Below are 23,387 nucleotides of genomic sequence, written 5' to 3' on the forward strand. Positions count from 1 at the left end.
CACACCTAACTGCACTGTTTTCATTTAAGCAATAACTATAATTAATACAGCTTTACATTTTACACCATTTTATAGACAAGAGAGGTGAAATTATGAGTGATTATAATTTCTTTAGGAATTCAGCTTTGTTATCTAACAAATCAATGAACAGAAAATATTAATATAGAAAGTGATGTTACGCTGTGAGTCTCGAGCATCTTTTATTAAAGGCACTTTTGTTTTTTAATACCTATTTTTAATTTGGAACTTGACACCAAGGTTTGAATGTTTATCAGCATGCAAAGTGAGATGATGTGTCTAGAGATTAATGCTTTCCAGAAATGTTTTGTTCCTCAACAAACAAAAGCACTGGCTAAAATGGCATAAAAGCCTCTCCTTGCATCACTGAAATGCTTTTTGCCTCCAGTCTCTCTCCCTTATTGTTACTTTCTCCACAAAAACATTAATGGAAGTTTTGCAATGTACAGCAGATTAATAAGTAGCAATGTCTGCCATACTTCCAAAGAAAACAATGAGCGGTTTGGTTATGTCCAAACGTAGAATTTATTTTAATATATTCCTCCCATTAGAAGAGGAAGGAATTCTATACCTTCTAACTTCTATAGCAGCTATAGAAGTCTCCTCATACACAGCAGCCACAGACATCTGGGTTTTAAACATCCCATGTAATGAATTCAGGTAACATCAGCAGTAGGTAAGTGAAGGGGAATAGGACGGGGATGCATTATCAGCATAAACAGGAGTACAGGACTATCACAACACCAACCTTTAAACAGTGGAGAGTATCGTTTTTGGAGAACATCTTAAACTTGGTAAGCTCACCAATAAATCTTACAGTTTTATTCTTTGTTTCAATGTTGATCTGGTCCTTTTTTCTTACCTAAAAAAACAACAAAAAAATTGATGGTAGGCCCTCAAAAATACCCACTTCTTCTAAATTACTTTGATCTGAACATGCACAAAACACAATTGGGAATTCAGCAGTGTTTGGTATCCACCTTTACTTCTCATTGGGTTTCCTAAAACCCTCCCTACAACCTTGTTGCTTCAGATTCTTTTCCCCATCTCCCCACCCCTCAAACCATTTAATTCCTCTAACATACCTACAGCCATAGATCCTCCTCCTTTGCCCCAGTAAAGTAGTGCTAAAGTATTCTAGATTCTATATTTTCAGAATCAATAAGAAGTCTCTATGTCAATAGGGCCACTTGTACTGTCCTCAAGGAAATATTAAATATTGATGGCTTTTTCAAGTCAGATTTAGTTATGTGCAGACTTTTAAAATAACTGACATTCAGCATAAATTTAGGAACAAAACACAAGTATGTATCTACGCCTAAACATAACCTGCAAAATGGAAAATTGCATTACCCCAACAGAAAGAGGTTTTTTCTGAGAAAGTTAACATTGTTAAGATTCAAGTAAGTCTGAGCAATTCGTACACATTTTTAATGTCAATATTAGAAAAAAATTGAAATCTGTGCCACAGAACTCAGAAAATGGTGAAGGAATCATCATTAACACATTTGATTACAACACTTAGAAGAAAGTGAAAGAAACAACACTGAAAAATACATTTTTGTGCAAAATTTTGATAGATGAAAATTGTAAAATCTAATTTGAATTAAATACTATATGGTAATAGTGATCACTACAACAGTAGCCTTGTAGTGGGAAATCTTAGAATAGGTCAGGTCTCATTTTAAAAGCAAGTTATTAATTTAGATGGAGCAGAGTTCCCAATATTTGTAACTTCTGTGGTAACTGTTATACAGTTCATTTATATAAGTACGTAAGCATACATGGAAAGTTGCAAAAACTTTTTACAAGGACTTGCAAAGTTACAAAAATTTCTCTTTTTTTTTAATAGAACTGCTGAGCTGACAGAAAAATATTAACTGAATTTTAGAAGTAGTATCTACAAAACACAAAGTGGGGGTTTTCCCCAAAGGTCGACTTATGAGATTAGTTGATCTGGTTTTAATAAAAATATAAATCACCAAAACATACATGGAACCTGAAATCCCCTTTCAGCATGGAACAGAGATCCTCTGCTACATCAGACATACAGGGATGCAATGTGGCAACCAGTCTTGCATAAAATGGTAGTAAATCCAATCTGCAAACAAAGGAGAGGATAAAATAGACAAGTTATAGACAAAAATGTATTTATGTGTACAAATATGGGTACCATCTTAATTGTGAAAACAATCAGTGTACTGACAGAACTACATACATGCAATTTTTTGGCCCACTTCAGAATGCAATATCATTTAAAAATAATGCAAGAAAGTAAAGCCCCATATCTTATTGGAATACTTCATAGTTCATTTCCTTTTTACCTCCTGCCATAGGTAAAATGCTGAATACCATCAACTACAGAATTTGACCTTCAATAAATTACCAAACAGAAAGAAAATTCAGATCCATCTCAAAAAGGTTGAGGATGCAAAAAAAAGGTTCTTACAGACAAGGCTATGGGTTATGGCAAGGTATTAATATTTTTTTCTGAAAAGCAGCAGATATAACCACAAAGGTAGAGAATATCTTTACTTCTAAGGTGGGAAACTTCTAAATAAATAGTAGTTGTTATATAAAACAAAGCTGAGCAGATGTGATTTGGCCACCCTTTTCCCAAAAACTCTGCTAGCACTCCCACAAATGGTAATATTTCCAAGTTTGCTATAGAATTTCCTTATTTCCTTCTCTCTTGCCTTAATTACATGCTTTCACACCCATTTCCTTTGCACATTCATGTAAACCAGCTGTGTATATATCAGTTTTAAATGCAGAGAAACCAACTGCACTCTGAGGCCTCATAATATCATTTAACAAGCTGAAGGAAGTATTTTTGGTTTATTTTCAGAATGTTAAGTTAATGCAGTAAACAAATGAACTCTAGAACAAGCCAAAGTAAGTGGAGAAGAACATCCTAAATTTGCATGCTTTGACTAAGAAATTGCCTGTAAGGGAAAAATGCATCTTGAGTTTACACTTTATGAAGGATTAAGGTTTTCCCTACTGCTCAGGAAAGGAAAACAAAAAGAAAAAACATCCTAACAAAAAAAAAAAAAAAAAAAATCCAAAAGCACAGCTGATACACAGAGCTTGTCCTGGCACAAAGCACCAATACAAAAACCCCAAAACAAAGCTATCACAACTGCCTCCTTTCTCCTTTCATGTCACTGAAGGCCATTTCCAAGACACTTAATACCCACATACAGAAAAAAGACAATTATGTATTTAAATTGTGGGTTAGAATCATCAGAATATACTCCCCCCTCAAAAGCGTAAGCACACAGCCTCCTGGTGAAACATTGTGGGTATCTCAGTTACCTATTTAACAGGTTTTATCTCTTCTGTTAATCAATAACTGAAGCAGTATTTACATTTTTCAAGCTTGTTGGAACACACAGTCAAGGCTGACTACCCACAGCAAATTACTACCATGTTATTAAGCATTTAGCCATTAACTTTGAGAGAAGTGAAAGTCTCACTACTTCACACACACCCACAAAAGCTGAACTAAGAGAGGACTGTGGCTGAACGAAGAAGGTGTATTTAAGTGTGTATTTTACTGATTTCTGTATAGCAACTCTTTTAAGACAAATACCAGAAAGTTTTATTCTGGTCTCAACAAGTGCCTGCTGAGAGGTAATAATTTCATCTCTGTAAACTGAGTATACCTGGGGGAAAATTAAAGTCTTAGAGCACATTGTTGTTATTCCCTTGCAGGACACAAAAGGTTTCTTCATGGGGAAGCATACTAAGACTGGGTATTTCTAAATAGGTGAAATATAATAAGGAAAAGCCTTGGGTTAATTATGCTGAAATTGGCAATCAGAGATTGAGCTTGTTCCCTCTCAGGGGAGACAAAATTTCATGTTCAGCAGTGGAGACATTCCAGTATTAGTGGCACCATCTACTGGTACATGCAGTGCTTTGTTCCCTCCAGAAGCATTTCTTCCTCTTGAGAAGGGGGGAAGAACTTAACTAAACCCCCACGAACCCCACTATGAAGCAAGATCTGGCATCAGGGGTGAGTCAATCACTCCCTGAAGCCTATGTTGAGCATCCTGAATATTCACCACCACAGTAAAAAGCACCATTTCTGACCATTGTCATTTAGACTACATACCATGGGCTGAGATCTAGTCAATTCTGGATCTCAGACTCACATGAGCTACACATCAGTAAAATATCTAAGAGCATATCTTTTTTTCTACCATTTCAAATGTCAGTTTATTTTAAAACACCCAAACAAGCAAAACCAATCATAAACCAACTTACAGAAAAGTTTATCTCAAAGTCCTAATCTCCAGAATGGATGCATCCAAAATTTTATGCCCAGGAAGAGTAAAGGGGGCATTTTGTACATTTCCTAATTTCTGTGATTCTACAAGACAGCTTAAAGAATGAAGCAATAGAGCCAGAACTCCTGCCTCACAAGCATAATGATAATGGATAAAAGCAGTGCACTCACAGGGCCTGAACAGGTACTAAGTGTCACCCACACTGCTCAGTGGGAAGAGAAGGATGATGTGGAATTGGAATGTTACCAGGGAAGCACTTTTGGCTTTTATTTCTTTGCCAGGACATGAAACTCCTTGATCTCAGGCACATCCCTCAATTTTATCCTCAAGAGAAACAGGCCACAGAAACACTGATAAGTTCAACTGAACAAAAAGAACCTTGCTACAGAGAAGTCTCAGGATGAAAAGCTGACAGGAAATATACAGGAGGCTTGCAGCTTTTGCATTAAAATGTGAACAACTATTTTACACTTAAGAAGCAGCTAACTTCTGAATGAAGAACAACCAATAATAACACTAAAAACTGCCATATGAACAACAGAGATCACCATAGATAGGAACATCAAAAAATACCATAAGCCACAACAGCCCCTATATACTGCTTAACATTTATCTAGAATTGTTTAGCATTTAAAGCCTAAAACAATATTTCAGATTTCTCATATTGAAGTAAAAGAAAATAATTTATAGCATTGCAGTATTTTAGTAAATCTAAATAATTCTGTGTACAGGAAGCTAATTCAGTTCGACAGCTAAGAACAAAAAGGTCCTAAAGCTGTGAACAGTATGGGTTAAATCACTGTCTGCAGTCCTGGATTAAAAGGCTAATATTTAGTTTTAAATCAATCCTCCAATGCAAATGTGAAAGCCACTCGTATACTGGCATTGAAAAATCTTTTTAAAAGGCCTTCTGTTCTGTTGTGTTGAAGTTCAAGTCACAGCTGAAAATGTAAATGTGATCCATTCATCAGTATTCAACAGAGCAGGGAAAAGATGCATTCTAACACTGATTTACAGTGAGCTGAGGAAGAAACGGTCTTTTTTGTCAAATTAAGTTTTCTGTCCTGAAGAATCCTGGTTTGTCCCAATCTATCCAACCCCAGTGGTAGCAAGAAAGCTCCCTGGCAACACTACATAATGACTTTGATTTCACAGTGTCTGTTTTATACATAAAAACCAGTTTTAGACTTTCTTGATGAAACTGTTGTGCTGCACATTTCCCAAAAGTGATCCCAGGAGAAGAAAGAGAATTTATTCTGTCATTGAAATACCTCATTATGGTTGCAAATAAAGCAGCTAAACTTAAACAGCATTAACTGATATGCCTGGAAACGAAATGCTTTTTGACAACATACTGCTTTACCTGCATCCTCAAGGACACTGCTCCTCTGAAGCTTTCACAGAAAACCCTCCTCAAAAACATTAGCATAACAAGCACTCTTCTCCCACAGTATCCCAGAGAGATATTGCAAAAATTCTTGGATTAGTAAAAACAAGTATGGAACAACAATAATGGAAAGTAAAGCTATATCATTATGGTTCAGTGAAGAGGTACACAAAGCCTCGAAGCAGTGTGTTACAGAATATACAGAGTTTTCTACATCAGAAAGGATTATGAATGCTGATTTGAAGACACACAGCAGAACTGCTCTTTTACCAACTGCAGCAATATGGTTTACTTAAATATTGGGGTAGGTTGCCCTTTCAAATTGTCTGCATCTATGGGCAGTTCAGCTGGTATTTACAATCTAGCTGCTTGTGCTCAGAACAAGCAGCACAGTCTACATCCTGCTTTCTCCAGCTGAGGAGCCCAGAGATGGGGTCACCAATGCAGGCACATAAACACAAGCAAACTTAAGATCTTAAAAGAATCAAGGTAGCTTGAGTATTTATTAGACAAGTAGGACCCAGAGCAGACAGCAGGAAAAAGAATTCAAAAATAATTGCACATCCAATGTTAGTACTTCTTAATATTAGGAATAATTAATATTTATAATCAAAGACCAACAGTGAGAAGATCAGCTGAGCCATTCACTTCAGTGTTAGCTCCAACTACTGGAGACAGAACCATCACAAAAGTAGCAGCTCCTCGAGGTTATCCCACCATCTATCCTGTTTTGTAGAGGTCTATGAGAAAAGGTAATATTTTTTAAATTATTATTACTTTTAATACAAATCCACAGGGCAATGGAATTACCAGTGGGAAGATGACAAATGAATGGCAATGAGAAAACTATGTATGCTTCTAGGAGTTTATTAACTCTGTCCACAGTACAGCCTGATCACAGACACATTTTTTAATAGTGTAATATATCAGGAATTTAACTTTTGCCTTCATGTCATCTATGAAATAACACTGCTGAATTTACAAGCCTTATCATGCTGTTCCTTTCTGAAAGTACCTCCTTGCACTGTACACATGTTCAAGTTCCTCCAGATCATTGTCATCTAGCGCAATTTAGCAGATTATGCAAAGAGAATCAAGGATTTTTCAAAGAGGTTCCAAGAGTTAATAATCAATTTCAGCAATCTGGAACCTACAGCACCAGCAAACAATACAGGGCAGTGGTACAAACATTACTGTATGGTCAAAGACCAGCCAAAAAGCCACTTCCATTTTACAAGTATGGAAAAGTTCTCTATTACGGCAGAGCTGAAGACAAAAGTCTAAGTGCTCCTGCTGATTTTCTTTGCTGTAGATGTTTTAAGCGGTGAAAAAGAAATTCTGCTCACATTGTGTTTTGATGCATCTCATGATTACCAGCAGGCTGATAAACAGAAATGTTACTTCCTCTGCAACCTGCATTTGAGCTGAAGAGCACCTTGTTATATCTAACACAGAAGATCATCAGTTACCTGCCTCCTCTGTCATTAATTAATATGTTAGGTGCAATCAAGCCCCTACTCAAAGTCTCCAAACACTGAGGTCAAACCCGTATGTTTTAGAGGCAAGAACACAAAAGAGAATGAAAGATTATGTGCACTGCTTCACCGTGGTGTCAGGTTAATGCCTCAGTCAGCAAACAAACCATTGGTTTGCACACAGCAAGAGAACAGGGTAATTTGCACAGCAGTTGTTTATTGCAGATGGGATGGAGAAATAGGCTGAATTAGGGTTGAAAACACAGCACAAACAGTGATTAAACTTAACGAAAACAAAGCACCAAAGTCTGTTTGCTCAAAGCCAGTCTACACCTGTGTTGAGACAAAACAGATACTCAAGCTATGTTTTTCCCCCGTGTTAAAAGGTAATGGAATCAAAGCAGTGTAAACTCTTAACAAGAATTCCAAGATGATCGTGTTCACTTTATATTAAATTCAGCATCAAAACAGTTTATCATGAGAAATAGGGCAAGGTGAAGCAAGAAAAGCAACTTCTTCATAATTTCACCTATTTAAGGCTCAGGTTTACCAGAGAACAGAGAAATACATTATTCCTCCAATGAATTCAACGTTTTTATTTGAGTATTTGCAAACATTTTTGGAAGCAGGGCTCTTCCTGTAAGTGCAGGAAATCTACACAGAGACAAGGAGAAACAGCAAGAGCCTTACACAGACAGATGTACACAGACAAAAGAGGCCAGGCTCAAAGTGGCTGGACTAGAACTGCCTGTCGCAGAAGGCACAAGGCTGTTGCAATGGCCATGTACTGCATCAGAATTAACATATTACAAGAAATCCTCCTTCCAAACTATACTGTGCTCTAAGTGTCCACAGGCTCCAACACAAAAAAGTGCAAGTTGTCCTGAATGAAATGAAACCTCTGTTTTTGGTATCAGGTAGGTTATGCTGTTACTTTCACAGTTAAAAAAAAAAAAAAAAGGTAATGAAAAGAGATCTGCTGTAAAAACCAAGTATCAGGAAAAAAAAATCCTTATTAAAAACCTTAATTTTTTACAATTTATCATGGTGTGGATCATTGATTCTAAATATTTCTTTGGTGCTTCAGCATAAGCCACTCCAAAAGTGCACATCAGGAATAAACAAATGGAATATACACTGCTTTTTAAAAATACATGCAAATGCTAAATTAATGTGTGGATCCAGCTTGGTCCCCTTCTATTCTTACCTTTGTCTAGGAACTATGAAAAGTGCTCGTACTAGTTTTCTTCTGTTGGCTTTCGTATTCATATTCATGCAGAAATCCATTGCTGCCTATAAAGAGCAAAGTTAATGCAATGCTTCACTTTAATGCAGTGGTTTTTCAAGAAATCAACAGAAAATGGTGTTTACACACAGCTTTTACAGAGTTACTCCTATTACATACAACTGCTTTAAAAATAACCATAAGGAAAAATCTTCAGTTTTGGTTAGAACTGGCATAGTCAGAAAACATGTCCACTGAGAGGAATACAGACTGATTAAAAATTAATTCAGCTACTGTCAGACTCCAAAGCTTGAAACCTTTATTTCCTATCTGATCTAGCATTATGGCTTTTAAGAGTGCAAAAAACTGAAACTATGACCATACCTTGTCTATGAGGTCTCTGTTGACACAATTTGGAAGCTGCTGAAGAAAAGCATCTACTATGAGTTTTAAATGAGATCCAGTACTGGCTTCTTCATCCTCTTGTTCTAAGAGAGGGAAATAAACAAGCAGCAGACATCTTTAAGCCATGAAATAGAATAATATACCAACAAATTCCCCAAACAGTGCATTTGTAATGTTCAGTTGTTAAGCATTCATTCCTTTTGTAGTCAGTTTTCAGACAACTGCCTTTACATTTGCTTACTTGTAAAAGCTGTGTGAAGGAATTGGTAGCTTTCACTACATTAACATGTTTAAAATAATTTTCACTTGTATCTGAATGACTTGTGACAAAAGCATTTATCACAATCCCAGCAGTTTCTAGCTGCTAGTTTCATAAATAGCCCTGAATGCACTCTGAAAATCCATAAACTAAAATAATAGAGTTCAAAAAAACAAATCATGAAGAAAAAGGATTCTTAAAACCAATTCTTTTTACCTTGCTCATCAAGAAGTTTCTTTGTAAGATCTTCTGCCTCATCTCCACAGTCTAACTCCAGTGCATCATCATTAATATCCAGGTTCTCCAGCTCCAATTCCAGATCCTCATTCCCAGCTGCTTCCTTATTATCTTTGGCATCTTTTGAATCTATTTACAAGTTAAGTAGAAATACCAAATAAATACTAACTAACTGTTAAATACAGACAGTCATTATTAGAATACAGGAAGATTAATGCTGCTAAACCTACACCTCTTTAGTGTCTTAATGGAAAATCTTTTACACAGATGAAGCAAAATAGGAAAAAGCAAAACAGGACGAAGGTGTTGATGAAATAACACCTTATATAAAAGGTCAAATAAAGATTATTTGTTTCCTTGAACACGATATCTGAATCTGATAAATACTCAGAAAAGAATAGTTAATATTTTTCTTGGACCACGACACTAGTCCAACACTGAGCATTTTTCAAGAGACTACAGAATTTTACTGTTTTCTCAGGCCTCCTTCCAATCGCATTTGCAGATTCTGCTTCATTTAAAAAAAAAAATCAATTTCAAGGCAGAAAAACTTCTTAAAATTCTAAAATTTTTCAAAGCCGAGTGTGACAACTTCTACACAGTGCATGCACCATATGGAAATATAGACTCACAAACAAGTAATACATTCAGAATCACAGACAAAATTAGTCTGAAATGCACTTTGGTGATATCACCAGTTCAACCTTTTGGTCCAAATGGATGAACACTATTCACACCAGATATCTCAGGTATTTTTCCAGTTGTTTTAAAATAGTAAGACAGAGATTCCAGTCTTCCTGGGCAAGCTGCTCCAACATCTAAAGATCTTGACAGGGAAATGTCAGAATTCTCCAATCATGCCTCTTCTGTTACACTTTGAGCCAGGGATGGCGACTTTTTATCCCATTGTACCTGAAGTCTGCACATGCCTGGTTGTGAACTGAGAGCTGTGTCAGAATCAGGAACCACCCAGGCATTCTAATCTACTGAAATTTTATGCTGACAATGGCACCCACCATTAACAATTTAATAAGAAAATAACAGTGAAAAAAACCCCAAAATAAAATCTGCAAAGAAGGAACAACTCTTCCCATTTTTCACAGAAAAGCTGGCATTTACTCACACTGGTTAACCTCCAATTATTTGATATTTACAATTCTAACAATATTAAAATGAATTTACTTTTTTTCTTCCTTAATAACCAGATATAATTGCTATCCCACCTAGTTTATTCTGTAAAAATTCACCCATACTGGTATACTGTCCTGATTACCACAAATTATTTCATTAGAGACTCATTACTTCCATCAAGTTTGTTTATCTGTTGGACAAGATATGTTGAAGAAAATACTCATCTAAGCATCCTACCTCTTGATTCATCTTTGCTCGAATCCTTGTTCTGGGAATATTTTTCATTATCTTTAAACAAAATTGCTGGCACAAAAGCCTTCAAGTCAATGAGATTCTCATAGAAGTTTCTAGCATCTTCATCTTCCCAGATACCCCCCTCCAGGTCATATTCTCCAGGCTTTCCTGGTGTGAAAATATCAATACCAGGTCCATGTTCTGCAAAAGTAGTGAAACCATAAAAAAGTTATTTACACAAATTCACAATCTTCTGTGGGGAGGGACCTTTAAGAGGCCCTTTAGGAAAGTGTTAAACTATTTATTACTACTTCTATTTTCACTTGAATATTTCAATGCATACGTTAAAGTGTTTTTAACAATTCAATCTTAGTATTAGACATACCAAGAAATGATCTTTAAATTTTAAATTTCATTTTGATTAAAAACACAGCCAGAATCAGTGGAAATCAAATCAAGAAAAACTAAGCAGCACATTATGTGGTATTAGAAAGTTATAACAGACTTTAACAACATTAGGCATTAAAAGTAATCACTTTGAGTATGATGAACTGTATGTACCCCACTGAGTTTTAAGGACGAAGTTTAAAAAGAACAATTTAATACTTAGAGGCATTAAAAAAATACAACTCTTTAAAACTCAAGATAATTTAAAATAAAAGATACTCATGATTTCAACATCTCACAAATCTCGAAGTTGAGATTTAAAGGCATTGAAAGGCTACACTTCTGCTCAGGTGGCCAGAGAGCCACACCTAGTGACTTATCTGGTTTATCAATATGTTCCTGCCCACAACATCATGACCCAAAATAGACTTCAAACATATTTTTTAACAGCATCAGCTTTAATAACTCTGACAGTTTTAAAACACTAAAACCTGCGTAATATTAAAGGAAAGGATGAGGTTAAAAACATTTCTAATTTTCCATTTATTACTCTATCCCCAGAAACAAACCTAAAGAGATATTACTTAAGTTTCCATAATTACACAGAATATACAATAGTTATGGTTAAATATTAGGCATCATTACTTTAATTTTAAAATACAAATGTATTATTCATTAGCTGATATCCATTAGGGGGAAGCCTGAGTGAAATGAAACCAGCAGAAAGAACACGTTGGTAAGAGGGTTTGTTTTTCCACCACATCCAAGCCAAGCCCAAAGGTCTGTTGACCTGCTTTAGAATCTGGCTTACCCTCAGGTGTTGGCTTTTCCTGGGGGAGGTCAGGCATGTTCTCATCCAAAAGATCAGCCAGAGACTGAGAATTTGCCAACAGCTTCTGATAGGACATTGCAAACTCCTCATACTGCTTGTGTCGATCTTCACTCAGCTCTCCTTTGGAGTGGAGAATGCGTCTACAAAAACCAAACTTACAGTGAGACCACCTTTTTCTTTAAAACATATTTGAGCTATGCTGAACCATTAAGAATTTCTCGGAGCAAAGCTAACCTTCCTCTTTGAGGGATCTGTAACAATTCTAATTTAGACTGCAATAGCAAACATTTAAGTGATACTATTATTTTTCCAAACCATACTAAATTTCCAACTTCAATCCTACTGAGGACAGTAGAGTCACCAGAAGCTCCAGCTTCCACGTCAAAGAGAAAGGCCCACTTACTCTTTGCCACAATTAGGCTGTAAAAGTCCTAAAAATACTTACATAGTAAAATAAAATATTCAACTTTATCAACAAGCTAGGTAAAAGTTGCTTTGCACCTGTAACAATCCATTTCCACATTGTTTGAATGATTACATGAGTTATTATCACCAGGAGGGTCACAAAATTTGCAAGCAGCCCAATGACTTTCCAACAAAACAAGCTATTTCAAGGCTATTGGTCCAAATTATGAGCAGCTGTATTTGTTTCTTCAGCTGCTCTTTATTTTCTTTTACAAAACTATTCATACTTGTTTCAAATAATAATTTTTGACATTGAATCTGTTGTCAAAAGTAACTCGCACATGAAAAACCTAATCACTGCTTACAAGTGCTGGAACCATTGACCAGGCACCCTGCACTGAAAAGAAAGCATGAGAAGTCTGAAACGAGGTGCAAATACCACAATTCCCAAAGCAGGCTGTATCATTACATTATTATCTGTAGGATTCCATTACCATTAGGCTTTTATTATGCAATAGGCAAACAGTCACAGTCTTGCCAAAGCATTTTGTGGCATAAGAAATCTGAAATAGTTAAGGCAATATAAGTTGAGGGATATCAGTTTTCTTGCTCCAGATTAATTGTAAAACAAAAGTCTTCTTTGTACACATTCACAGGGTGAGCAGCAAAATCCCTTATCCCTGCTCAGAACCAAAAGTGGACACAGGTGTCTGTCAAGAGAGCAAGAAGCATTAATGCTAGCAAAAGTTCTATTTCTCTGACAAAACACGCTTATATTTAACATGTATTGCCTGCTCCTGCACAGAACAGCAAAGAAAACTTAACAAATTAAATAACCACAGAGTATTTGTGAAGTGCAGTAGTTCAGCTTGGATTCAGGAAACACATTAAGTGTCAATTCATAGCTTTTCCATGGAGACCGCTGTCCATTGCATACATATTTTAAACCAGCAGCTTTATAAACACAAACATTGAAGCTCTCTGCTATTATTTAAAAACAAAAAAAGCAAAGTGCTGTAACAATAGTACAAGACTTTTAGTTCTCAATTTCAGTTTCATGAAGACAAGTGTTAACCAATTCAAAGCAGCTAAAGCAAATGAAACAAACTTTAAAAAGCATGGTTCACCTCTGAATACAAATACAAATAAGCACCTAGTACTTGTCCTACTTTATGTCTCTTCAAAGCAGAAGGCAAGCTCAGCACACCTTAAAAACATATTTAATTTAGACAAAAGAAGTTTCTTCCATAGCTAACACTTATTTTTGAAAACTCCTTTTAGAATATGGGAATCAAGGTGTTTCCTTCCAATAACACAGCCTCACAAGTTTAGTTGTGCCCCCAGCTATGTAACCAAATGACCACCAGGTTTTACGTTATATGAAAGTCAAAGAGTAACTCAAGGTACTTTTCCTAACTATCCACTTGACCAGCAATGCTTGAGTCTGCTTTAATTTTACCTAAATGATTTCACAGGTAACATAGCACTAAAGCACTACTAATTTAGCATAGTAATTTTCAATTAATTCAACCAATTTGTACAGCTTAAATTATTTCACAGTCATTCTTCCGGCAAAGATAAATTGATGAGTTATTTACCTGACAAAATATCATAACGTTAACATGTGACACAGTTCATGCACAAAAGGGAACAGTTCACTCTCTATTCACTTCATTGATTGTGGAATAACACTTTGAATAAAAACTACAGCAAAATGGATTAAATTTTCAATACACAGAGAATAGCTTTAGCCAATACGATTACTGGTTTAAAAACAAAAACAAACAAACCAAAAACTATCCAACCAAACAAAAACACTCCAAAAAACTGGCACCTACAAAAAAAACCAAAATTCAAAACCAAGTACAGAATCAACTGCACAATCACTTTCCCTAAATCCACAGTTTAGGAAGATCTCTGTAATACTTATAAACTTCTTACTTGGCAAATCTGTCTTGCTCTCCCTCATGACTTACACTTCCCTAGCAAGCAAATGCCATGAATCTGTCACAGATGTTGTAAACAAATAAAATCTGGTAGGAAAGATTTTGATGTCTTATTTAACAAAACTCATTCCTCAACTATCATTAAGGAGTTAAAATAGACACCTTAAAGTTCAGAGAGAGAAATAACAGAGTTCTCTTTATCCAGTGATAAATGATAGCTCTTCACATTCCTTCCCCAAAACAAACCTTTGCACCCAAATTGACAGTGATAATTCAATGACAAGGTGCTCAAAGAGATCCCTCATCTGCCTTTGTCTGACCTACTCAAAGCAGGCTTAGTGATGAGGTCGGACCAGGCTGCTCAGGCTCTGTCCACTCATTTTTATCCAGCTGTAGAAGTAAATATTAAAGTATATTTCTTTCTCCCAGATCATTTATATTCTTTCTGCTTCTTGCTTTCTTAACATATTTTATACCTCTCAGAAAATAGAGTGAAAAAAGTTTCTATCATACAGATTTTGTAACACCCACTCATTGAAATACCAGCCAGAACCAATGTGCCCAGAACTAATGATAACTGTGAAAGTATAAAGGTTCATATTCATTCACTTTGAAAAAATTACACCTTAGTCAGTAATGTACTTTGAATTAGTAAGGTACTTGCAGAAATAACTGTATTTCCAAAGTCAGTTTATGATCCTGTGAAATTCAACACTTGGCTGAGTCCAGATAGGACTGCAGCACAAAACCCATCAGCACAAAGGATTCTTGCATTGGAAACATAAAAATTTAATGCATTCCAAGCATACATTTGGTTCTGGATGGATGTCCAGCCTTTTAACTGAAATATGTCTCTATAAACAGTAACTTGTTTGTTTCTATCTCACTGGAATGTTTCCAGAAGAAATTAAGAATGACTGTTTCAAGAATAGCATTTGGGTTTAGGCTGGCTCAAATAATGAGAATTCAGGATGCTTTAAAGCAAACAGTTATTAAACAATGTGAAAATGGCAGAAATAAAATCATTCAGATCTCAAAGTCTGCATATTTATACCCTGCAATATTAGTATACTACATATAAATATTTAGGAGGAATTTTATCAACTTGTCTATACCCTCCAACATTTTAATACATTTATTTAATATATATTTGTCTACCTTGGAGTGTAACAGATACTTCCTTAATTTAACCTATTTTTTCCTTCATCCTGGTACACTAAAAAAAGTAAACAAGCCAAAGCAATGGTGGCATATGCTTCATTTGATACATGTGGGTGGAAAGGGAGGAATCAGATTGTGCCAACTGGAAAAGGACAGTACCAGCTGGGAAAGCAGCATTACTCTCATGCTGATAAGGAAACAGCACCAAACAGAGGAAAGAGAATTACAACTAAAGGTCAACCTCCCTTTCCTTTAAAAGATATTCAAAGAGTCTGTTTTGTCTCTGCTTTTTAAGTATTCAGAACAAATTTAGAATGTTTTTTAGAAACATTGCAGAACACACTGCTGACAGACTTTGTTCATAAATACTACAACAAATCTAGGCATTTAGTAAATAAACTAATTTTTATTCATAAGTAAAAAGCAACATTCAATTGTCACCTGTTTTGTCTTTCAATATTTTGTAGCTCCCTGTGGTCCCTTTTCAGGTGTTTGGTCAAAGATGTAAAGTATTCCTTCAACAAATTCTGGAAGGGCTGTTGTTTCTCTGGGCTAATTATCTCACTAGGAGGAAAGCTCAAGTTAAACTTCTCTGCCACAGTTTTTACCTTCCTTGGTACCAAACCAGCAATGTCATCTCCACAGTGCCGACAAAAGCTGATAACCACAGACACATGAGTGTGGGATTCTCGATCAGCGTTAATAATATTTTTAAGCTGCTCATAGATTAAAGACAAACCTTCCTTGTCAGTGAAAATCCCAACTATTGTCAATTCTGCAATGAAACGCAAATCAGTTCTTAACTTGGTAATGTTGGGAGTCTTCTCTTCTTTCCTTGCTTCAAAATGTTTTTTCCAGGCCTGAAGTAATGAAGGAGCAAAATCAGCGTATCGCTGGTGAAAGAGGGAACACAAGTGCACAGCGCAGTTCACATCTGATATTTTCAGTTTGGCCTCCACAATAGAAGCTACTGCTTCTGCAATGTATTTGCTTAAATTCAGGCTATTAAAGTCATGGGACAAGGAGTCCCTTTGTTGCTCTGTAATGGTTTTTAGCTTCTTAACAAAAGCCGTGTTCTTCTTCAGGCTGGAGTCCAGTCTGCTGAAGAAGTTTTCCTCCGGACGGCTCTCCGGTGCGTTCTGGTTTCTGCTGCGGAGCTCTTTTCTTGCCTGATGCCGCTCCCAAGCCTCCTGATGGAGCTGATGTGCTTCCTCCTTCTCCCTGCACGACATAAAAATTACTCAATTTGTTATGGAGCCTTAATCTCAGAGTATCAGTACAGAGGAAAAAAGGTCACAGTTGGAAAACCTTCAGGAGTTCTAACACCATTTCATCTCTCCTCTTTAATATCTACTAAGCTAATCCTAGAAAGCTAAAGCATCTGCTTCAGAAGCTCGGCTTAATTTTTGTGTTGCAAAGGGCAAGGACTACTTGTTACAAAATTTCTCAAATATTTCTACACAGAACATATTAATCCCAACAGACTTTGAAAATATAAACATGAAACTCCATTTACTACAGATGAAGATGAAGTTCTCACAGAAGAGGAAACAACCTTTCAACAGGTTACTGTATCACACATTTATTTTTATTGCCAGACTAGTGAAATTACACAGAAAATTTGGAATATGTGAAATATATCTGTTCCAGCTAGAATCTGGCTATGACATTGCCTCAATCTTAAAAGGTAAATATTTCAGACCTATAAAGATGCCACATTCAACACTGTACTATGGTTGGATAACATAATAAGAAACATGGTCTTGGTAATATCACATATTAAACTTCCAGGTTACATTCTGAGTTTGCCATCCAAGTATCAGTTGTCTATGACTGAGTAAAAGTAATTTATCACATCAGATTTGCTCCTGTTAGGTATGATCTGTAGACCTGTTAAGTCTGTATTCCCAATTTTTGGACAATAACACTTCATCTTAAATGTATCTGTGCTTCTCTATTCTGGTTTGGGCTGGGACAGAATTAATTTTCTTCAGAGTATCCTGTACGGGGCTGTGTTTTGGATTTGTGCTGGAATCAGTGTTGATAACACAGGGGTGTTTTCACTACTGCTGGGATGGGCTTACACACAGTCAAAGCCTTTTCTGCTCCACACCCCACCCCACCCAGGAGGAGTCTTGCTTTGGTTTTCTCGCCTGCACATCTTCTGCTTTACCTATTTAACTGTCTTTATGTCAACCCACAGGATTTCTCACTTTTACTCTTCTGATTCTTTTCCGCATCCTTTTGAGGAGAGGGAGTGGCTGTGTGGGGCTGATGCCAGCTGGGGTTAAATCACAACATTTACTCAAGCACAGTTGTGCTCTCCATGGTCATCACATGCAGAACACTAACAAACCCCATAACAGAAACCAAACTAACAGAGGTGACAAGTGAAAACTCAAAACCTCTTAGAAGTCATAAAGCACAATCAGACAGGCACATAAAATTGGTAACACTACATGCAACTTATTAAAAGAAACTCCAACACTTCATCTTTTATAACTCTGACCACAATCCTGATAACAGAACTCTAGCATTTGATACAGTTAAACCTTTAAAAGATAACTTACTTCAGTTGAGCAGCTTCTTCTTCTTGTTTCTTTTTTTCTTCCTCCTCTTGTTTCTTTTTCTCCTCTTCTTCAAGTTTCTTTTTTTCTTCTTCTTCTTTCTTCTTTTGCTCCTCTTCTGCCTTTACTTTATCCTCTTCTTTTTTCTTCCGCTCTTTGTCTTCCTTCTTTCTTTTATCCTCTTCCATTTTTTTCTTTTTATCTTCAGGAATCTTTAAAGTCTCTCTCTTCATGCCAACCTTCACATCTTCTTTTGGCTTCTCCCTGGTGCTCACTGGTCGCCTTTCACTAAATTCTTTTTCTTTATTATTTAACTGAGATTCTTTTTCTTCCATATTTGCTGGCTTTTTGCGCTCAGCTGGCATTGTGTTATCCAGGCAAACCTGCAGAACCACAGGAAAACAAATACTTTTAAATTGCTGTTGATATTTTAGTCATTTTTCATAGCCCACCCATATTCACTTAACTCACAAATGCATGACTCATCAGGATAAAGGTTTATGTTTTCTTCAACTAAGGAAGGGACCTGACAAGTAAAAACAAATCATTTTGTAAGCATGTTGTTCTGCAAAGCTGTCTCCAGCATGAATTGTGAAATAAAAGCATCTTGAAGTTTCTACTACCCAAGGAATGTAAGATCTTGAACATAAATTAGTTCATCTGAAAGAAAAATAATTCAAGACTGATGAAAACAAAGTACTCCAAACTTAAAAGTAAGTACATGCTTGATACATCACCATGCATCTGCATCTCATTGACCCTTCTACATATCTTCTAAGAATGCCCCCCCTTCCACTACCACTACTTGGGATCATAGGATAATGCAGGTTAGATTAGACCTCATGTAATTCATCCTCCTGCTCAAAGCAGTTCGGTCTTGAAAAGTGTCAAGCAAAGAAACTGCACAACTCCTCTGGCCAACCTGCTCCAATGCAGGTTATCCTCACTGTGATCCTCATTGCAGATTATCCTCCCTGTGAAAAGGCATCAACTTGCTTCCTTCTTTCCTTACCCCTCCCCAGGTTTCCCCAGAATCTCCAGCACTCAGCACAAGTAGCAGCTGAAGAGCGAGCAGTGCTGACAAAGCTGGATGCACAAACCTCCCTCCCAGCAGAGCAAACGGAAATATCAGAAAGGCTGCAATTATCAAGACTTATCAAAGACTACAATTTCTCTCTCCTTCTACTCAACCAGCATTTTTGCAGGAGCTTTAGCATCTTTGGGGTTTCCAGCCCTCCAAGCTTTGATTTCATCTGGCTAAAGACACAAAATGTAACACATATTGAACACAAAACGGTAAAAACACAGGGCAATTTTGATTAGGAGGAAACTGTGATGAGCACCTATTTCAGGCCCCTGCTCCAAGCAGATCAGAGGCTTGGCTAAGGCTTTGGTATCTCCAGGAACAGAGAAGCAATGGTCCCCTCTGGGCACACAGAGAAAAAGCTTTTCCTAACACCAACCTGGAAATTGCCATGCCCCATACTGTGTTTATTTCTTTTCATCCTATCCCTGCACAGCTTGGAGAAGCCAGCTTCATCTTCACAATGCTCTCCCATTAGGTAGTTTTAAGACAGTTATAAGATTTACCCCTCTCTTCTTACAGATCAAGAAGCCAATTCTCTCTGTTTTTCTTCAGTTCATGTCCTCCAGCCTCCCTGTGTTCTTGGTTATCTTCCAAGAGATTTATTTCAGTGTGTCAATGCCTTTCTTGGGAACAGAGAACCCACACCTGCATGTGGTAAGTACTGAGCAGAGGGGGAAGACTCACCTTCAGCCTCCTGGTTAACTCCTGGTACTACAGCCGAGAATGCAAGGGCATTCTGCTGACTCATGTCAGGGTCAGGTGGGCCAGGCAGGACCACAAGAGGCAATTACAACCACCCGGGCTTTTACTTCAGGCTAAATTAAATTCTTAACACAAAAAATAATTTTCACATACTTACATGCTTCAAGTGAAGAGCCATCACTTTGTTTTTATTAGTAACACCAGTTTGACTGCCAACAGCCACCCCTACTTTTGCCTTTCTCACATTTTACTCTGGATTATGAAAACATTCTAGATTCACCAATTCCCTACATCTACTCAGAGTGGACAATGTGACACCTGCACTCCAATCTAATGCAGAGTGCTCCTGGTATTAATTTTAACTATTTTGAAATATGTTTATAAACAAAACTTCACAATAAAGAGTACATGTTTCTTAATAAGCATGGCACATTCCCTCTGCCATCTCCCAAACAATAAAATGACATATTTATATGCTGTCTATCCTACCCAGATGAAACTGTATTACAATATTTAAGGTGCCCATCCAGAGCTTCTGAAGAAAAAATGGTTTGCAAAAATTTACAGTACCAGTACTCACACCTGGGCAGTGACAACTTACCAGTTGCTAAAGAACCTATTCATGGGGAATCTATTCATGACTTGGCCTCTGGCAGCAACTGGCAACAGCATCAAAGGGGAAATGTCTCTAACACTGACTTATGGAAATCAAATCAGCATTGCTTAAACAAGCAGGAGCACATTTGGCTCCCTAATGCATGTCTACAACTATAAAATTTCAGAACTACTTGAATTCCAAAACCACTGATCTTAAAACAGTATTATTATGAAATCAGTACTTAACCAAAGAGGGAAGGGGTTGCCTATGTTTAAAGAAATGCTGGAACGGCATGTCACAATTCCAATACTCTGAACAAAATATCTAGCCAGCTGCACAATTAACTTTTAACAACAGGGTCATTTACCACAATCATGATGGTGCTTGAGCTCATACCAAATTTAGGAACTCAGAATTCTGTTTTAAAGATGTATCTGATGTTTGCTTGTATAAAAGCAAACCAGAGAAGATGGGATAAAAAGAAAAGGAATGGAGCATAACTGACCACAAGGCAGTATTATCCAATCCAAAAAACCCCAAAAATCTCGTTTTACAGTAAGATTCTGTTCTGTGGCCCAGAACAGGTATGTTGCAATACTTCTCACTAATTACTACGCGTACAGCTCCTTATCTCCCAAACCTTTCCGATGGCTCTGCCAGCTCGTTTGTGCCGACACCAAACCCCGAGGGCAGAGGGAGGCGGTGCTGCCGCTGCCTCCAAGCTACGCCCGGGCTGACCCAGCGCGGAGCCACAGCCGGGCGGGGCTACAGCGGGCACGGAGCTCCCGTGACAGGCAGAGCAGAACTGTCCCACAGGCAACTTTCCCTAAAGTTGTGGGAGCGGGGAAAAACGGAAACAGACAGCTGGCTCACCTGGGCCTCATCTCCATAGGAAACAAAGCTGAAGATGGCATGGAAACATGAAGATAAACTCTATTCTATTTAATATTTCACATTTATATTAATGTACTGATGAAAAGGCATAATAATGACGTGAACTCCATAAGCCAACAGACAGGACAAAACAGCACTCGCACCAGAAAATTAGGAAGGACAGAGAAAACAGAGACAAGACAAACATCCCTATGCCTTTAGACTCTCAGCAGCCCATTTCTGTAGTGATACTTACATGTTTTAACACTCCTTCTCAATTTCAGGATCTACAGACAACATGTTTTTAGACAGAACTATTTTTCTTAATTTTTCAATATTTGACATACAGCGACTCATTTGCAATTAAGTGAATTTTTATCGTACTTAAGTTTCTAAATATTTTAAACAATTATCTTGGAATCTGAAAGAATGCGACTGGGCTCATGATACTCTGAGCTTATAGACTTATGAAGTAGTTTTGAAATACAGAAGTAACATTTCAGAAAAACCACCTACGTTATTTACTCATGAGGAAAGCAGAGAGTAACATAATGTGTTCAGCATCACAAATCTACTCACAATTCAGAATAAAACAATAAACATCAGCACCTTGGCCCTCAAAGCAGTATCCTCAAGTCAATAAAAATTGTCTACTCTCAAAGCCTGTAGTAACATGATCCAGAATCCCCATCCTTGCAAACACAAGTATGAAGGAAGGAAATACAGTTCTATTAAACTAAACACAATGAAATTTTTCACTAGACATTAAATGGATTACATAAACAGTCCTTTCTGCAGCTAATCTATTACAGAAGAGATATGGGAGATAACAAATGTAGGCAAGATGTCCTACCTCTGACTGGCTGAAAAGTCTCAAAGAGCAACAAACTCCTCCATCACTAGTTATCACACCACTAGAATTCTGCAAGTTTCAAAAACTAAAATGCAATTAAGGTTCTCTTATTGCAAGGGAAGGTGCATAAGAGAAATATGAAGGTCAATGAGGAGAAAATAAACTTACAGGTTTTGGAAAATGAGACACAGTACACAGAAAAAAAAATGTAGTGCAGAGAGAGAGGAGCCCCCCACACAGTGGCAGGGAAGGTTCACAGAATCACAGAATATCCTGACTTTGAAAGGTCCCTTAAGGATCATCAAAGTCCAACTCCTGTCCCTGCACAGGACACCCCAAGAGTCACACCATGTACCTGAGAACATTGTCCAAACACTTCTGGAGTCCTGGCAGGCTCGGTGCTGTGACCACTGCCCTGGGGAGCTGATCCAGTGCCCAAATACCCTCCGGGTGAAGAATCTTTTCCTGGTATCCCACCTAAACCTCCCCTGACACAACTTCAGGCCACTGACACATCTTCTGGCCGACCTGCCGAACAGCCGGGCACTTTTACTTTCGCTTCTATACCTCTCGGGGAAAATATTTTGCTGCTAAACTTGCAGGAAAGCGCTTTCCACCGTGAAACAGCAGCCTATAGACAAGGCACTAAGTATAAAAATACTTGTTCGCTACCACCCCAATCCCCGCTGGCAGCTCTCCCGCAGCCCGGGCCCTTTCCCGGATGGGACCAGCAGCTCGGCAACTGCAGCTTCCGGTGCTCTCCCGGCCTCCCTCTCCCGGCACCTCCACCCGAGCCTTCCCCGCTCCGAGCCCCGCGGCCCCTCCGCCTCCGGAACTCCCCTCCCCGTGCCCCCGCCAGGCCCCTGTGCCCTCGTCTCCCCGTTCCCGAGCCCTCGTCCCCGCACACGGCCCGGCACCGCCCTCCCGCCCGGTGGGTGCCGCGGTACCTGTGCCCGGTGCCGACATGGGCCCGCCCGGCGCCGCCGCCGCCGCCGCCTCCTCCGCCCCTCCGAGGCCCCCGAGCGCTTCTCCCCTCACGGCGGCCGGGCCGCCGCCGCGCTGCCTGACCCACGGCGCTGCCCCGACCGAGCTCGCCGCGCCCGCCCCGCCACGCCCGGGCGCGGAGGGAGGAGCGGCGCCGCTTGACGGCGGCAGAGCCGCGGCTGCGGGCGGCGCGGAGCGGCGCTTCCCGACGGGCGGGGGTTAGGCAGCGCGGCGGGCAGCCCGGCCGGGGTCCTGCTGGCGGGCGGGTGACCGGGGGTGCGGAGGCGGAAGGGGAAGAGGAACGGGAATGGGAATGGGAATGGAAG

General features: G+C 38.4%; 1 protein-coding gene across 4 annotated transcripts in view; it reads right to left on the bottom strand.

Annotated features, from left to right (window-relative positions):
• UPF2 (UPF2 regulator of nonsense mediated mRNA decay) overlaps nucleotides 1-23,168 on the bottom strand; it is a 52,083-nt gene extending 28,915 nt beyond the window's left edge. Inside the window, exons 1-10 of one of the 4 annotated variants that reach the window (XM_030290466.4) lie at nucleotides 23,025-23,168; nucleotides 17,968-18,347; nucleotides 15,839-16,618; nucleotides 11,865-12,025; nucleotides 10,670-10,867; nucleotides 9,281-9,430; nucleotides 8,785-8,888; nucleotides 8,383-8,468; nucleotides 2,011-2,119; nucleotides 767-880 (exon numbers count right to left, since the gene is read on the bottom strand). In XM_030290466.4, coding sequence (XP_030146326.4) covers nucleotides 767-880; nucleotides 2,011-2,119; nucleotides 8,383-8,468; nucleotides 8,785-8,888; nucleotides 9,281-9,430; nucleotides 10,670-10,867; nucleotides 11,865-12,025; nucleotides 15,839-16,618; nucleotides 17,968-18,329 — 2,064 coding nt within the window. In that variant the 5' untranslated portion in view covers nucleotides 18,330-18,347; nucleotides 23,025-23,168. Of the gene's footprint in view, nucleotides 1-766; nucleotides 881-2,010; nucleotides 2,120-8,382; nucleotides 8,469-8,784; nucleotides 8,889-9,280; nucleotides 9,431-10,669; nucleotides 10,868-11,864; nucleotides 12,026-15,838; nucleotides 16,619-17,967; nucleotides 18,348-18,435; nucleotides 18,593-18,803; nucleotides 18,934-22,432; nucleotides 22,564-23,024 lie in introns of those variants that run through there. The other 3 variants (XM_030290474.4, XM_072918784.1, XM_072918773.1) reach the window with 3 other exon arrangements.
• Between the last annotated feature and the right edge of the window lie 219 nt (nucleotides 23,169-23,387).

Source organism: Taeniopygia guttata, chromosome 1A, assembly GCF_048771995.1.
Source record: "Taeniopygia guttata chromosome 1A, bTaeGut7.mat, whole genome shotgun sequence".
Taxonomy (NCBI): Eukaryota; Metazoa; Chordata; class Aves; order Passeriformes; family Estrildidae; genus Taeniopygia; species Taeniopygia guttata.